At 30.9% G+C, this 18,394-nt stretch overlaps 1 protein-coding gene, 1 long non-coding RNA gene and 2 pseudogenes across 4 annotated transcripts; 1 reads left to right on the forward strand and 3 right to left on the reverse strand.

Annotated features, from left to right (window-relative positions):
- The first annotated feature begins 1,171 nt into the window (after positions 1-1,171).
- Positions 1,172-3,800, forward strand: LOC18609485 (uncharacterized). 2 transcript variants are annotated; one of them, XR_001926849.2, is made up of 3 exons: positions 1,172-1,332; positions 1,922-2,047; positions 3,537-3,800. It is a non-coding gene; the product is annotated as an uncharacterized LOC18609485 (long non-coding RNA). The 2 variants fall into 2 exon arrangements; XR_016024459.1 differs by having other exon boundaries at positions 1,173-1,332; positions 1,967-2,047.
- Positions 3,801-8,420: 4,620 nt separating this feature from the next.
- ECHID (enoyl-CoA hydratase/isomerase D) lies at positions 8,421-12,079 on the reverse strand. Its single transcript, XM_018116586.2, has 9 exons — positions 11,700-12,079; positions 11,482-11,604; positions 11,278-11,379; positions 9,829-9,867; positions 9,599-9,697; positions 9,366-9,413; positions 9,152-9,247; positions 8,912-9,034; positions 8,421-8,785 (listed from the first exon to the last, which is right to left on the reverse strand). The coding sequence occupies exons 1-9, from the start codon at positions 11,949-11,951 to the stop codon at positions 8,669-8,671; spliced, it is 999 nt and encodes a 332-aa protein (XP_017972075.1). The 5' UTR covers positions 11,952-12,079; the 3' UTR covers positions 8,421-8,668.
- Positions 12,080-12,809: 730 nt separating this feature from the next.
- Positions 12,810-18,379, reverse strand: LOC148764294 (uncharacterized; annotated as a pseudogene).
- On the reverse strand, positions 13,861-16,552 carry LOC148764295 (uncharacterized; annotated as a pseudogene). Its single transcript, XR_016024486.1, has 4 exons — positions 16,351-16,552; positions 14,936-15,433; positions 14,629-14,854; positions 13,861-14,536 (listed from the first exon to the last, which is right to left on the reverse strand). The product of XR_016024486.1 is annotated as an uncharacterized LOC148764295 (transcript).
- Positions 18,380-18,394: the final 15 nt, after the last annotated feature.

Genomic DNA, 18,394 nt, shown 5'->3' on the forward strand with positions numbered 1-18,394 from the left:
TAGTGATTAGTTATAGAAACTTTGTAATATATAATTTTATAACATATAAATTGTGTCATTAATATATATATTATAAAGTAATATATCATTATGTTTTACATTGATTAATCATATTCATATCAGATAATTCTTATATTACTTTGAGTACGTCGTCTTTTACTATTAGTTTCATACTATAATTTTAATAATTGAAATGATGAGTATTTATAAATATATAATCATATAAGGTCTACAAAAATAATAATACTTGATGTATACTAATGTTAGTTAATATAAATTAAGAAGAATGATAGTAAACTTAATTAATAATATACTTAAAACATACTAATTTATTATATGTGCATGTACAAATCATAATTATAGCAATTTAATATTAGCTAAATATATGTATATTTATTTATAAATCTGTATTAATATGAAATTACAAATTATATACTTTAAATTATATAACTTATATGTTAATATTAATATATGATAGTAAATATCATATATATATTAATATGTTATAATTATTACATCTATATATAGTAATATTTTGTAATATAAAATGTTATGAATATATATATGATTGAATAAATATATTATATACGTATATATTTAATTTATACATAAGCATTACTATAACTTATAATAAACTTTATTATATGATTACACTTAATAACTTTATTAGTTGTCACTATAATTTTTATAAGATATTGTTTACAATTAGTTATTATTTATACAAACTTTGTACTACATAATATTATAGCATATAAGTTGTGTCATTAATTTCATGTATATATAATAAAGTAATTTATATAAATATATACTATATAAAATTAATATATTACTACTTATTGAAATATAAGTAATTAATATTTTATAAAATAATAAATTTAGTTAATAATTAGTAAAACTATATTGTAAATAAAGAGCAAAATAATATTGGTCTTATATATAATTTAATAATATTAAATATTATATTATATATTAATATTTAATATATTATAAATATCTAAAGATATTATTTATTTTTACAATGTTTATAGTTTATATAGTAAAGTTTAATATACATATATTAAAATTTATTACTATTAATAATTATTCATTTATTAATAAAATATAAAATATTTAACTCTACAACCCGTTCAACTTAGATTAAAAATTTACCAACTTAGTCTAATTTTAAACCAAAGCAAGGACTCAGATACTAAGCCCTAACCCATATGGGTCAATCAATTTACCAAATTTTCGTTTCTAAAATTGATCCCTACCCCGTTCCCTACTTTGCCCTCCGAACTCTTCACTTCCTCTGCGATTCCGTGGTTTCGATCTATAGTTTTGGAGCTTAAGGTCTTTTTCTTCTTCTCTCTCCCCCTTTTTCTCGTTCTTTCTCTCTTTGTTTTTTTCCTGTTTGATTACCGAGAAATATGGAGGAAAACTAACCCTAAATTGATTTTTTTTGTCTGTACCTTACAATTTCAACGATTGAATATGTTTTTCTGTGGTTTTTGTTTGTTTTGTTTTTTCTTTTTATACGTTTTGGATTTTCGTGTCTTAATTGTTGCTTGTTTGCAGGGTCTGTTTATCACTGGTTATCAAACGCTTATCATTATTGTTGCTCGAGTTTTTATGCTAGATTTCTTTTCTTGTTTCTGGTTTTGGAATCCTGGAAGCGTAAGGAGTTTTGTCTTTATTGTTGCCGAGTCTTTACTGTTTGGTTTTGGAGCTTTTATTGAAATATTTTACATTGATAGCATTAAAAACAATGACTGTCATAATGCCTATGGAACTGACTTGCTTATGTAATGGGCTTACTTTTGTTGGCAAGTGTGAAGCTATTGACTTCTTCATTTTGCTAATTTTTTCCTTTTAAATATTGCCTTGTTTAGGAGTTTTATTTCTTTAAAGTATCTTAGTTTATGAAATTGTTTGTTGGCAGGGGATACCACCAGTTAGTAAATTGTTGAATAATTCTGATGCACAGGTGACTGCACTTTGCAAGAAACTTGCCACGTGGTGGCCATGGGTGAGGCAAATTTTTGCTATTGGATATGCCACCTTCATGGTAAACTGGATGACTTTATGATTTTTATACTCTCACTGCTTGTAATGGGTATTAATGACAATACTCTCATTGTTTTAACTAAATCTGTGCTTTATCCTTGATGTCAAATCAAGCTTTTATTGAGGCTATTTTACTTTGTCATTTCATCTCATTGGCAAGATAAACCCTTGACTAGCAAGATTGCAGCAAAAGTAGCTATTCACAACAGTATTAATACTAATGCCATTTCTGTTGTGGAGAAATTGCAAAAGGTAAGGTTGAAATTCCCTTTTCCATCCTCTGGTAAATTATTGGTGTAGCACATTGTTTCATGTGCTTTTGTTTTATTTATTGTATCTTTTAGTAAACTCATTCACTTTATTGTGCATATACAATTGATATAATCCAATGGTGTGTCATAGTTTCTTGATGAATTTCAACTTTTGACTATAAACTTGTGTACGTGGTTCTATCTTTGTTCAGTTTAATAGCTACCTTTCAACATGTTTACTAGAAAATGTCAAGTTTATAACTTCACTTGTATGTTGAGTGATCGGAAATGATGAAAGTTCTACCACAGGTTTAGACATAATGGTTTTAAGTAGGTTTCATGTTCTACTTAATATTTAAAAGGTTTAAAAAAAGGCTTTTAGTTCTTATCCTTTATAAAGTTAAGGCTTAAGCAAGTCAATCGTGTAAAGGTAAATCTTGCTATTGATATGCTCTGATTTTGCTCCATAGTGGTTTATTGATGTTATGTTGTTAGTCTAGCTAAACTGTAGCACTTTTTCTTATTAAATTCACATTGATTGACTTATGATCTGTTTTGTCATGTAAAATATGTGATAGAACTGATTCTTAAATGCTTGAATTTTGCATTTGTAAGAGAGCTTGTTATTATTGCTGATGAATACAGGAATTTTTTAGTTTTTTTTCCTTGACTCAGTTTGCTTTCAATATAAATTGTGCATTTATGGTAAGAAAGTTTCATTTACTTCGAGATTTTAATATGCAAATGAATTTGACCGTGCCATTGATGAGGCTATAACAAAGTAAGATTTGTTTATTCTTATTACATTGTTTGTTTATTTTTATCTTCTCAACTATCTTTGTTGATATAATCATATATACTTCAAAGATGTAATTTTTGGAATGTGCACAAATATCTTTCAATAATTTTACTTCTGCAAAAGTTTGCAAATAATAGGTTCTCTAGCCCCATCAACATATAAGAAGTGATTTAATTTGGCAAAACTGTTAAAACTGCTGGGTTGTTAATGTCTGTTACCTTTTTTTGAACTTTTAATATTGGCTCAATGTATAGTTGTTGTGTATGGTTGTGGTTCCACCTCAATTGAAATTGAACTGTTACTTCTATTTCAACTGAAATAGCCTTTACTTAAGAATTTCCTTTTTAGATGGGAGGTTACACTAAATAGCCAATTTAGACTAAGTGCTTTGCTTTCATGGTTTAACCATTTATTGGTTGTGGCTTCAAATTGTGGTACAGAAGGAAGAAGATTATTAAGGAGCAAAGGTGGGGACAGAACCTTGCGAGGCAAACATTTGCATTCAATGGAGGTTCAGATGCGGAGGGCTCAGTCATAGAAGGCAGTTCAAATGGGGTAAAGGGCCTGGTTTAGGATTGCAATGGCATATTTAGCTTTATGTTTATATTTGTTTGACAAATTTAGGTGTTTTGTGTTTACGATGATTTTTAATTGCATGAACTCGATTTTGAATTTTAGATTTTAATACATATTTTTCTTATAAATTTTGAATGTGAATTGTGGATTCAATTGATAATTTATTATCGAAATTTTGGTTAGTAATTTTCATTGGAAAGGTATATTACTAACGGAATTTTTAATGAAATTTTTCGTTGGAAAAGTATTTCCAACGAAAATTCTGTGGGAAATTTTTCAATGAAATTTCGTGGGAAATGTTTTTCCAATTAAAAGTTCCATTGGAAATTTTCAATGGAATTCCATTGGAAATGCTTTTTCAACGAAAAATTCTATTGAAAATTTCCAACAGAATTCCGTTGGAAAAACATTTCCAACGAAAATTTCATTAAAAATTTCTAACAGAATTGATACAGATTGTCGATAGATTATATATATATATTTTTTATGGAATTTTGTAACGGAATTTTTCATTGGAAATTTTTGATGAATTTCCAGCAGAAAGTATTTCCGACGATACTTTTATTGACGGAATTGCCAACAGAATTTTTTGTTGGAAATCTGTCGAAAAAAAGTATTTTTAATAGAATTTTAACTATTTTCAATAAAAAATTTCGTCAGAAAAGCTTGTTTTTTAGTAGTCATAGGTAGGGACTTGTCTTGGTTAAGCCATATCATTATCCACATTTTCAAAAAGTGGAAATAGAGAAAATGATGGAGATGTTGTCTTCAGGAGTAATTCATCCAAGCATAGTCCTTATTCTTCCCCCGTGATCTTGGTGACAAAAAATGATGGTTCGTGACAAATGCGTGTGGATTATCGGGCATTAAATCAGATTACCGTCAAGGATAAATTTCTAATTCCTGTGATTGATGAGCTTTTAGATAAATTGAATGGTGCACAATTTTTTTCGAAGTTGGACCTTCGTTCCGGTTATCATCAAATACGAGTACATCCAAGCAACATTGAGAAAACTACTTTGCATACTCACCACAGTCACTACGAGTATGTAACGATGCCTTTCAACTTCATATATGCACCATAAGCATTTCAAGCATTATGAATGAGGTATTCAAAATTTACTTAAGAAAATTTGTCCTTATCTTCTTTGATGATATTTTAATATATAAAAAACATGGGCAAAACATGTCAAGCATCTGGACATTGTATTTTCAATTTTAAAATATCATCAATTACATTTAAGAATGGAAAAGTATTATTTTTTTTTATTTTTTTATAATTGGAGAGGGGATTCAAATTTTGCTTTTTGGACAAAAAATCATGCATCAACTAATGAGTCAAATGTTCGGGTGCTGAAAAAGTATTATTTTAGTCAAAAGGAAGTTAAATACCTAGGCCATCTAATCTCAAGTGTGGGAGTAGTTGTAGACCAAGAAAACATTGAAGTAATGTTGAATTGGCCCAAACTATAGACATTAAAGGCATTACTTGGGTTTTTGGGGTTAACAGACTACTACTGTAAATTAATTCAAAATTACGGTAAAATAGCCAGCCCTCTTACAAAGATGTTGAAGAGAGACTCATTTCACTAGATTCAATCAGCGGATGAGGCATTTGAAAGACTCAAGGAAGTCATGACTTGCACGCCAATTTTAGCATTACTAGATTTCATAAAAAAATTCATTGTGGAGCGTGATGCATCAGGATTAGGTGTTGGTGTAGTTTTACTTCAAGAAAGGCCAATTGCTTTTTTCAGTTATGCTCTACAGGAAAGGCATTTACTCTTATCTACTTATGAGAAAGAAATTCTAGCACTCGTTCTTGCAGTTCAAAAATGGAGGGCTTATCTTCTTGGTCGACAATTTATCATTCGAACCGATCACCAAAATTTGACGCATTTGTGGACGCAAAAGATTACTACAACAACGCACTAGAGGTGGCTATTCAAATTGATGGGGTTTGACTTTATAATTGAGTACAAAAAGGGTCGAGAAAATATGGTAGCAAATGCCATCTCTAGAAGAAAGGAAAATTTGAGTGAGCGAAAAATGTTTGCACTATCTGAACTTATTCCTTCTTGGGTAGAGACGATTAAAGAAGAAAATCACTCGAAGCCTATTCTTAAGAGGCTAGTATGTTTGGTACAAGATGGAGAGGCAGTAGAACCCTGGAGATATTATGAAGGAATTCTTTTCTTTAAGGAAAAAATTTACTTGTCAAAAGACTCTAGTTTGCTCAAAGAGATTATTGGGCAATTTCATAATGGCACACTTGAAGGTTTCCTCAAAACTCTCCATAGAATTCGTTCAAATTTCTATTGAAAGGGTATAAGAACGTATGTTTGAGATTTTATTAAGGAGTGCGATGTTTGTCAAAGACACAAGGTGGAGCAAACCAAACCTACAGGGCTTTTTTAGCCCCTAACAATTCCAGACAAAATATGGGAGGGCATCTCCATGGATTTCATTGAATGCTTGCCAAATTTAAGAGGTAAGAGTGTTATATTTGTCGTGGTAGATAGATTGTCAAAATATGCCATTTTACTGCCATTTCCTATCCACATTATTGTGCCACTATGGCTCAAGTCTTCTTTGAAAATATTTTTGCTTTCATGGAATGCCTAAATCCATTGTTTGCGATAGAGATCCCACTTTCACTAGTTTATTTTGGAAGGAAATCTTTCAATTGCATGGCACTCAGTTCAGTTTTAGTCTAGCATACTGCCTCATACGAACTGACGGTCAAATGGAAGTGGTAAATCTCACGTTGGAGATGTATTTAAGGTGTTTCACAAGTGCTAAGCCAAAGATGTGGCTTAAGTGGCTCGCATAGGTAGAGTATTGTTATAACACTAGCGTCCACTTTACCATCAGGAAGTCTCCATTTGAAGTTGTGTATGGCAGGCTTCCACCCACCTTGTTATCATACGTTCCGGGAACCGCTAAAGTGGCAGCAGTGGAGCAAGAATTAATTGAGAGGGGATGCAGTAATTCAGGTGATCAAGGAAAAAATTCACCAAGCTGAAAATCGAATGAAACGTGTGTATGATGCAAGACATCAAGAAAGGGAATTTGAGGTGGGAGATACAAAATAAAAAGCTCTCCCTGTAGAAGAATCTCAATTTAGCTACAAAATATTGTGGTCCGTTTAAGGTTTTACAGAGAATTGGAGCAGTTGCTTATAAGTTGGAGTTGCCTGGGGATGTTCGAATACATCCTATATTCCATGTACGCTTCTTAAAAAGCATATTGGAGCTTAAGTTACGGTGCAGATCCAACTGCCAGCCATAGATGATGACAATAAGATATCAATTCCATAACCAATAGCTATCCTGGACAATCGTATGAAGAGAAAGGAAAGGGAGTTCTCATTCAGTGGCATGGAATGCCCCCATCAAAAGCTACGTGGGAAAGGTTGAAGGACATCAAAACACAGTTTCTTGATGCTGCTCTTGAGAACAAGAGCAAATTTTAAGAGGAAGGGAAATGATAAGTTACAAATCAAGTTCCTGCATTTTAGGAGTTTGTTAATTGAATAAGTCCTAGAGCTGCAATGAGGTTAGCTAATTTATTTCCTAGTCAGTAGGAGTAGTTCCTATTTATTTGCTATTTTATTAAATGTAAAGTCTATTTAAAGACTCCAAATAAATGGAAGTGTCATCATTGAATCTTCAATCTACGTATTAAGATGAGGTCCTGGTTTCCTCCATCAAGCCAATCATCTCTTGTTTTTATTTTCATCATAAGTTCCCCTAAACAAAAAAAAAAAAAGAAAAAAAAAAGAAGCAATTCATACCAATGCTGGATATAGTTCTGATTCCACCGAATAGAGAAGTTGACACATTGAGTTTTGAGTTAATCTCCTCTTATTCAAGTGAAAGAGACGTCTCTTCAAAGGGAAAGGATCTTCATGTGGACTCATTGACGCATCGAGTAGAGAAAGGAACTCCTTGATCCCAAGTTTAGAATTTAACTAGAGAACATCTCTCTCTAGCCCCCAAGTTAGACTTCATGTGCACCATTAATCAAGTAGAATATGAAGCGTTAATTTTAGACTTATACATCGCAACTGTTATTAGGATTAGCAATCTTTGCATTCACTAAACCTTTTCAACGATTATAACTTTCAATAATAAAAAGTCACTTCAACCATTTATATTTTTTTCAAATACGTTCATGTTTAGTCCACTATCGTAAATGTTTATTCAACAAACTTATATTGTCTAGAAATTAGTTCCTCAATTGGTTGACTAACTAATCCACTAAATTACTCTGAAAACAAAATACAATCTTAAAATCATATTTTAATGGATTAAAAGCAGAAATTAGTTGATTAACTTGTTTAAAAGTTCCAATACTTGATTGCTATGATGCTTTAATTTTTTTTTTTTTTTGGAAGATCAGAAAATGGGGATTATATTATGAACTTGAAGCCAAGCTCAGGAATACATGATCTTTGTTTACAATTCTTGGACTTCAGACGAATCTGCGAAAGGTCTAAAATGTAAATTCAGCTCCAGATCCAAGCTCATAGCGGTGCTGTATAAATGAAAACTAGTAACCCAAGTTGCCCCTTGCAACGAAGCCTTCATGCAAAAGAACATTTGAGCCACCAGCAACAAGATGCTTCAATTGACCAACATAACAACTTAACCTATTAATGTTAGGTCTCTATACAATTTTTTCATTCTTTTTCTTTCTTTCTTTCTTTCTTATAATTAACACACACATATACTACTATATAAGTATATTATAAAATTATTAGTATTATTACTAGGAAACAACAAACCACACATGGGCACATGATGCAATGGCGTAGTCCAAATTACAAACCATTCAAATCCCAAGCCCCCAATTTCCTGTTTTTGTTGATGCAGTTGTCTCATTTTCATGAATTGAAAAACATAGTTTTAAATACTACTTACTGAAATTTATAGAAAATGAGACTACAAAAGTTTGACATTTTTAATGCAAATGCAGCTGCAAGATTCAACTTCTAAGGTCGCCTAGGAAATTTTGAAAAATCTGGGCGTCTACGTTGCACATATGCTGTCTTCCCTTCATTTCCTTCTTCAGTGCCATAAAAAAGGAGTGTGGCATTTCCACCAAGTTCCTGCAAAAGTAAAGGAAATGAAACCATAGTTATTTTCATATTGGAAATTGTTATTAGAGCGGTTATTATGATCCAAATCAGTTTAGCCATTGGGTCAAAACAGACGAAAACAACAAATGCAGGTACCTGGAGTCCAGCATGGCCATCATCAACTGCATTAAGAGCTGATTTGAGCACTCGAATTGCTGTTGGACTATTTCGTAGGATCTCTCTGCACCATTTAATCGTTTCCTGCTCTAATTTCTCTAGCTGGATAAAATGACGAAACAATTATTAACTATTTTAGAATTGATCAATGGTAGAAAATGAGGAATTGGTAAATTAGATGGAAGATGCAGAGGGACTCTTCATAACAGAACAACTTACCGGCACAACAGCATTGACAAGTCCCATTTTCTCTGCCTCAGAAGCTGTGTAAAATCTTGCTAGAAACCACATTTCACGTGCCTTTTTAGGTCCAACCTGTTAATCAAAATTCATACCCCACACACTATTCAGATTGCATGTAAGACACAGAGTAATATGATTACAATACAAGTATCATGCCAGATCAATGGTGACATTCTTCTTTAGTGCTTACCAAGCGGGACATAATGGAACTTCCATAACCAGCATCAAAACTTCCTACCTGTGGCATGTGCAGTTAGATAAAGGTAACCCGGGGAACAATATTAACAGCCATTGACCGGAACATCAGCATACTTTGCAGTTTGGACCAGCAACACTATCCAACAAGAAAATCACAATCAACCAAGCAGGGCATTTCTTGTGAGCTTTATTACAGAAATAACAGAGCAAATGATATGTAAGCACCTTAGGACCAGTTTGGCCGAAAATAGCATTATCCGCCGCAATGGTCAGATCACAAACCATATGTAACACATGTCCTCCTCCAACAGCATAACCAGCAACCTGGTTTATAGAAATAGACAGTAATTTAGTGACCAAAATCAAATTGGAAAGCATGATGTAATCCCACACAAAGAAACCGCCAAAGGTTGAAAATTGTCATCATGCTGGAATAAGGGGAAAACAAAAATTACCATTGCTATCACTGGTTTCGGAAGACGCCTAATTTGTACCTACAATTGGACAAATATCAAGAAAGATACAGTAACTAATACAATAAAGATGATTAGTGCCATAGCAATGGAGGAAAATATAAGCTGTTGCCTGTTTTATTCACAGGTCAGAAGATTAGGCATATTTTGTGAATTCATAGGAATGTAAACAGTACTAATTAGTAGGGGTGAGCAAAATCAATCCAGACCAATTATCCATCCAAACCAAATGTAATTTGGGTAAAACGGTTCAGTTTAATTGGTCTATTGGATCAATTGGTCCAAAATGTTTTGTTCAATTAGTTTTTTGTTCGATTTTCGGTTTTAAAATTCTTGGACCAATCCACCCAAAAAACCAAACTAGTTATATATATATATATTAATATATAAAATCCTTTTATATATATTAAGAAGAATTAATAGTAAACTTGATTAATAATATACTTAAAATATATTAAGGTATTATATGTACATATACAAATCATAATCATAGCAATTTAATATTAGTTATATATATTTATTTATAAATATGTATTAATGTGAAATTACAAGTTATATATTTTAAATGATATAACTTACATGTTAATATTATAATATATAATAGTAAATATCTTATATATTAATATGTTATAATTATTACACTTTAGTAATGTTTCGTAATATAAAATGTTATGAGCATATATATAATTGGATAAATATATTATATATACATATATTTAATTTATACATAAACATTACAATAACTTATAATAAACTTTATTTATATGATTATGCTTAATAACTTTATTAGTTATCACCTTAGATTTTATAACATATTATTTATAATTAGTTATTATTTATACAAACTGTGATATAAAATATTTTAACCTACAATTTGTATCATTAATTTTATATATATAATAAAATAATAAATTCTATATATATATATATTTAATTTATGTAAAAGCATTACTACAACTTGTAATAAACTTTATTTATATGATTACACTTAATAAGTTTATTAGCTATCACTTTAGATTTTATAACATATTGTTTATAATTAGTTATTATTTATACAAACTTTGATATAAAATATTATAATATATAAGTTATATCATTAATTTCACATATATATATAATTAAAAATGAAGTTTATAAATTTTAATGTTATAATTTGCAAAAAAGATAGTGATAAAATTTTGATCCATTGATTTAAAGCCGAATCAACCAAATCAATTTTATATATGGTTAGTTTGATTTTTTTTTTATATATTTGATCAGTTTTGGTTGATTTTTTAAAAATGATTAATTCATTTAGTCCTTTTTAAGTATGGTGGACCAAACCATCTAATCCACCCATTTGCTCACTCCTACTAATTAGACCCCAGCTTCCATCAAATTTTGGTTGAAATCAACTCCATGCAAATTTACAACATGTAAAAATTGCAATACCTGAAGATCTAAAACATTAAGGCGGCCAAAATTTTCAAAATCAGCATAACCATCTGCTTTTCTTAACTCCTGGTCACCCCCACTACAAAATGCCTTGGTTCCCTACACCAACAGATCCCCAAATATCAACAGCCCAAAACGGGGAATAGAAATAGACGGCATCTACCAAAAGATAAGAAATTTATGGGAAATTGAAAACTATACCTTCCCAGTGAGAATTATGACTCCCACGGAACTATCATCCCTGGCGTCATTAAAAGCACGCATAAGCTCCTTAATTGTCTGCGGCCGGAACGCATTTCTTCTCTGTGGCCTATTTATTGTAATCTAAGAAAAGGCAACAACAACAACAACAAATTGAGAACTTGTTTCAGTCAACAATACTCTTTTTAGGTTTCTAATAAAGGTCAAGTTTAATGTACCTTTGCAATGCCCTCATCCACTGCCTTTTCACAAATAATATCGGTGAACTCTTTCCCATGCTCATCACAAGCAGTTTTCCACTCAACCTCGTGGCTCGGAACTTCACCATGGATTCGATGATAGCTATCATTCATTGAAGCATTACAGAACCCGATGGAACCACCGCTCGAACCGACCGGTAGTAGATGGTTGGAGAAGGTTGCGATCCTCCTTGTGACGGCGTTGAGTTCCTTGTCTGAAATCTGCGCCATTGTAGGAGCTCAGAAAGTATTGGTGAGAAAAGAGATAATGCGATCTTTGACTTTGGATTTTGAAGATTTGGTGTGATTTAAAAAGATGGCTATCGAAGTGAAGAGTGGACTCGAAAGAGACGGAAGGGTTTTATTTTATGCGGTTGGTGGAGACTTGCGCTGGCGTTGGTGGCGTTGGTATGGTCGCTGGCGCATTGGTGATTGAGACCTCGTGCGTTGGTGTCGTAGCCAGTCTTAGAGATCGGATAAGATAAGAGATCGGGTTACGATTTACCAAATCGTTCCAAGTGGCTGCGTCTTGAACATTGGCGGGAGTTCGGAGAAACGCACCGTTTTGTTAACATATATAAGGTCTGTTTGTTTAACTATAAAATAAGCTGTTGAGAGAAAAAAAAAATTTATGTAAAATATTTTATAACAAAATTTAATATTTTTTTATTATTTGGATAAATTGTTGAAAATATTTTTTTTTGTTTGGATCGTCTTTTGCAAAATATTTTCCCACATCACTAAAATTATAAAAATTATATAAATACTAATTCTCTAACATCTTAAGTCTGAAAATATTAATATTCATTAATTACATATAACCTCCAAAATTTAATTTTTAATATAAAAAATATGATATAATAATAAAATACCTAAAAATCTATGCATCAGTCAAAATTAATAATCTTGCATAATAAAAACATTTCACATTAATAATAAAACATATCATTAATCATCCTACAAATTCATATTGCATATATAATTAAAAACATCTGAAAAATATCTAACAAACATCTTACAAGTATTATCCAAATTAATAAAACCTACAAGTAATATAATTAATTATTTTACATAAACTTACTAGTAATATAATTAATCATCCTTCATAAACTTTATTAGGAATATAGTTAGTCATCATACATTATGGTTCCTACATATATAATTAAGCATCTTACAAATATCCAACATATATCCTGCAAATCATAAAATCTAATCGTTAGTCCCGCGAAACATGATATCGTCTAGCCAAGTTCTTTTTAGATTGTCGCTCCTGACCATGAATGCCCTTGCTTGCTTCTCATGCTCTATTAAATAATCAAATGCAGAGATAAGAAAGTGCTGATCATATCCATCCATATTCATCACTTGAGCATAAAAAAGACTATCATCAATTGTATCATCACTTAGCCTTTTGATAGTAGATGCAATCTCTCTCAATTTTTCGGACATGAATATTATGCTATCATCTTCAAAAGACTGATTGTGCGATCTTTTGAGTCCAAATCAGGGTAATAAAGTTTCCATTGATAAGATGACTACCCCCCTCTCATCCCTTCATCAACATCCTTGTCCAAGTCTACAAGCTTCAGTATTAGTTTGAAAATCTATATCAACAAATAATTTGGCGAAGCTCCTGATTGCCATATCTTTTCCAACAATTAATGTCATTTCATTAAACATGTCGGTCATCTTGTTAATGAAAAGTTCATGCTTACGATATGCCTACAATATATATATATATAGAATTAGCTTTCTAATATACAATATGAAAAATGTATAATAAAACTTAATAAAAAAAGTATTAAAAATATATATACAAACCATGACTTCATCCTCATACACCTGTCTATCTATAGTGATCATCTTGAGGTTGTCATCCTATCTAATTCCACTCTTGGCTAAAATTTTTTGGATAGTATTCCATGTATTTTTCACTGTCCTAAGATGATTCTCCACATGATTTGTCTCATATTGAACATTAAATTTTTCATTTATTGCTTGTAGTACTCAAGTGTATGGTGAAGCATTCAAGACATGGAAGGTTTATGTCCTTTTTTAGCCTCATCCGCAAGGATCTCAAGTACCATATGCTCCATAGGTTTTGTCCATCGCAATTGCTTTGGCTTTCTATCTCTACCATAATGATTTATATTAAAAATAAATAAGTCACAAAAAATTACAATAAATAATCAAACATAAACATATATTGTAAACCAACAATAAAGAAAAAAGTACATAAAATGTTAATCACAACTTAAATGTTCAATACCACAATATCGAACAAGTAAAAACATACATAATATAAACATTAGCAACATATTAATGTTCGAAACATAAAATAGAAAATAGAAAACAAAATAAAAATTACATTATCCTAGCCTCATAATCAATCCACATAACATGTGTAATTTCATCTCTTTTGGTCATCCATTCTCTAGTTGCTTCTCTTTCTTCATGAGTTATTAGAACAATTATTATCCTTTCAAACTTTATGTCATTTAATGATAATTGATTAAGTAAGTTAGTAGGATCAACTCCCATTATGTGATTATGGAGGATATAACAACATAAAACAATATCTATTTATGTGCCATAATTCCAAAATGGTTCGAAATCCAACACTTGAAAATGCTTCTTCAAAATCCCAAATACTCGTTCAACAGTTGTTCGCAATGATGAATGGCGAAGATTAAAAAGTTCTTTCTCATTTTCACGACGAGCATTACTAAACTCTTTCAAATGATATCGAACACCTTTATATGGACTTATAATTCCATTTCGAATACCATATCTAGCACCAGCAAGATAATTTTTGCTTACAAGTTTACAAAAATTATTTTATTGCTAAATAAATTAGTTATCAAATGAATGACAACTCGTTATAAATTTTTAAAATTCATTATCTAACCTTTCAAAATTCTAAATCCTCTTGGCCTTGAAAGTGCATCACTCAAAATACGAGAATCGTGTGCACTACCTTCCCAACCAACAATCACAAAAGTAAATTTCAAGTCAAAACTAATTGTAGCTAATACATTTTCTGTGGTTCCCCTTTTTTGACCACAAAATCTTCCTTGAATCTCAAGTGGCACAAATGCACAAACATGAGTACCATCTAACGCTCCCACACAATCCTACTATTATTGTACAATTTAAATATAAATCTTTTTTATACCAATAAAAAAGAAAAAAAAAGAACTAATATTAATTCGTACCTTAAAGTATGGATAAAATCTTTGAGTATTCCTTATCTCAAGTGGAGTAGAATCATCAGGTAGCCTAATCATATCTTTATGTAATTTCAATAATGCTTTCAAGACAATTCTAAAGTATCGATAAACTGTCCCAATTGATCTAAATATCTCGATCCAATTACTCACAACCTTACATTATGACAAATTATCTGCAAAAATATAATCGTTTGTTCTCTCACAGACACATATCTACTTGATTGTAACAAACTGTTCCTATTAAAAATGTCACACAACTTAAAAAATGCTAGTGGTCTCATCCTAATTTGGTTCATACAATAGAGATCACTTTTATATAAAACACTATTAATGTACAGCTCTCTCTCTCTGTTGATCTCGATTGACACTAGGCTCACTAGGTATATAGTCCTTAGATTTATATATTTCAATAAAAACAACTCCGAAAGCTAATACAGATGCAGTTGCACCCATAACTGCTGTGAGCAAAGATTTTTTATCCATCTACAAAACATAAATATAATATCACATATATATATATATATATATATATATATATATATATATTTAAAGAAATCACCAAATACGAAATTCCTAAACAAAGTTGTTGGAAGTTACACCACAAAACAGAGGACAGAAAATGAGTCATGGATCATGCATACACCAATGAACATTACTACTTTCTCAAACAATTACCTTCAAGTATTGTTAATGTCAACAGGACACCAACTAGCATGCATAAATGATACAAAAAATGTGTAACTAATTTGTTGATTCCTCTTTTCATAAATGATACAAAAAAAATATTTATTTATGCTCATAGTGATGATGAGAAGTTTGAGTTTGAATATGAATCTGGGAATACAAACATTTTGGTAAATAATTATACCACTGACCTTGAGATATCCCATCAGGTGACAAGTGTAAATTTTTTCTTCAATGTTTTGATGTCTTCTGGGTATAGAAAAAGTCAAATAAAAAAGCTACTTGTGAAAATGTGTGGATAAATGGCTTTATGGTTTTGCCTTGTCAACTAATATTTATGAGTGCAATGTGAGGAAGAAAGGCACATTTGAAATTCCAGGTGAAAGAAGGACAAATAGGAGAAAAGTGACATTGCCAAAGGCTCTAGTGTTTACCGCATATGCATTCCTAGTGGTGTAATCAAACTGAGAAGTAGATCTGATAAGAAGCTTGAGCTCAGCTTGAGATACAATCGAGCTACCCAACCATGATTTGATTAGGTTCAATTATCATCAACTTAAGTAAAGAGCTAAAAACATTCAACCAAAAAAGATTTTGGGTTAATTGTTCAATCATATATTTTGCTCAAAAATCATAGATCCCCAATATATTTTGGTCAATCATACATAACTGAAGGAAATTTCAATTTAAGAGGGAGGAAAGAGAGCAAAGCATACCTAGTTGAAAGAAGAGAGATTTGCCATTAGAGGAAGCTTTACCACAACCGATGGAGGAATTCGAGGAGGAGGGATGGACGGTGAAGAAGGGATGACAAAGCTAAGGACTCAGGCTTTAGAGCAAGAGTCTTTCTTTTTTTTAACAACAGTCTATTTTTTGAGCCTTGAGGAAATTGTCTTATGCCCTTCAAAGGCGTAAGACAATTTCCATAGTCAATGGGTGTTGTACCCATTGACTTGTAAAACATTTTCTTTTAGAATTTCATTTTCAGTCTTCCAAACACCTACATGTCCAAAAAGTGTTTTCCAAAAAAACCTTTACTTCAAAACAAAAAGCTTAAAATCTATATCAACAAATGATTTGGCGAAGCTCCCAATGGTCATATCTTTTCCAACAACTAATGTCATTTCATTAAACATGTCAATCTTCTTGTTGATGAAAGGTTCATGCTTAGGATGTGCCTACAATTATATATATAAAAAAGAGAATTAACTTTCTAATATACAATATGAAAAGTGTATAGTAAAACTTAACAAAAAAGAATTAAGAAAAATATATACAAATCGTGACTTCATCTTCATACACCTGTTTGTCTGCAGTGATCATCTTGAGGTTGTCATCCCATCCAAATCCACTCTTGGCTAAAATTTTTTGAATAGTATTCCATGTATTTTTCACTGTCCTAAGATGATTCTCCACATGGTTTGTCTCACATTGAATATTAAATTTTTCATTTATAGCTTGCAGTACTCGAGTGTACAATGAGGTATTAAAGACATTAAAAGGCTTATTTCTTTTTTGAGCCTCATCAGCAAAGATCTCACATAACATATGCTCCATAGGTTTCATCCACCGAAATTGCTTTGGCTTTACTATCTCTACCGTAATGATTTATATTGAAAAAAAATAAGTCACAAAAAATTACAATAAATAATCATACATAAACATATATAGTAAATCAATAACAAAAAAAAAGTATATAAAATGTTAATAACAACTTAAATGTTCAATAGCACAATTTCAAACAAGTAAAAACATACATAATATAAACCTTAGCAATATATCAATGTTCGAAACATAAAATAGAAAACAGAAAACAAAATAAAAATTACATTATATTAGCCTCATAATCAATCCACATAGCATGTGCAATTTCATCTCTTTTGGTCATCCATTTTCTAGTTGATTCTCTTTCTTCACAAGCTATTGGAACAATTCTTATCCTTTTACAGTCTATGTTATTTAATGATAATTGATTAAGTAAGCCACTAGGATCAACTCCCATTATGTGGTTTTGGAGGATACAACAATATAAAACGATATCTACTTGTGTGTCATAATTCCAAAATGGTTCGAAATCAAACACGCGAAAACGTTTCTTCAAAATCCTAAATACTCGTTTAACAATTGTTCACAATGATGAATGGCGAAGATTAAAAAGTTTCTTCTCATTTTCAAGATGACTATTACTAAACTCTTTCAAATGATATCAAACACCTTTATATGGACTTATAATTCCATTTCGAATGCCATATCTAGCATCAGCTAGATAATATTTCCCTACAAGTTTACAAACATTATATTATTATTAAATAAATTTGTTATCAAATGAATGACAATTCTTAAATTTTTAAAGTTCATTATTTAACCTTTCGGAATTCTAAATCCTCTTGGCCTTGAAAGTGCATCACTCAAAATACGAGAACCGTGTGCATTGTCTTCCTAACCAACAAGCACAAAGGTAAATTTCAAGTCAAAACTAATTGTAGCTAATACATTTTGTGTGGTTTCTCCTTTTCGACCACGAAATCTTCCTTAAATTTCAAGTGGCACAGATGCACGAATATGAGTGCCATTTAATGCTCTCACACAATCCCATTATTATTGTACAATTTAATTATAAATCTTTTTTATACAAATGAAAAAAAAAAAAAAAGAACTAACATCAATTCGTACCTTAAAGTATGGATAAAATCTGTGATTATTCCTTATCTCAAGTGGAGCAGAATCATCGGACAACCTAATCATATCTTTATGTAATTT

Source organism: Theobroma cacao, chromosome 2, assembly GCF_053813885.1.
Source record: "Theobroma cacao isolate CCN51 chromosome 2, ASM5381388v1, whole genome shotgun sequence".
Taxonomy (NCBI): domain Eukaryota; kingdom Viridiplantae; phylum Streptophyta; class Magnoliopsida; order Malvales; family Malvaceae; genus Theobroma; species Theobroma cacao.

Excerpts from the sequence above, each read along its gene's own strand:
- ECHID (XM_018116586.2), bottom strand. The coding sequence starts at position 11,951 with ATGGCGCAGATTTCAGACAAGGAACTCAACGCCGTCACAAGGAGGATC. Across the intron at positions 11,605-11,699 it reads TGGATGAGGGCATTGCAAAG|ATTACAATAAATAGGCCACA; the intron begins GTACATTAAACT and ends GCCTTTTCTTAG. Across the intron at positions 9,035-9,151 it reads TTGTCAATGCTGTTGTGCCG|CTAGAGAAATTAGAGCAGGA; the intron begins GTAAGTTGTTCT and ends CATTTTATCCAG.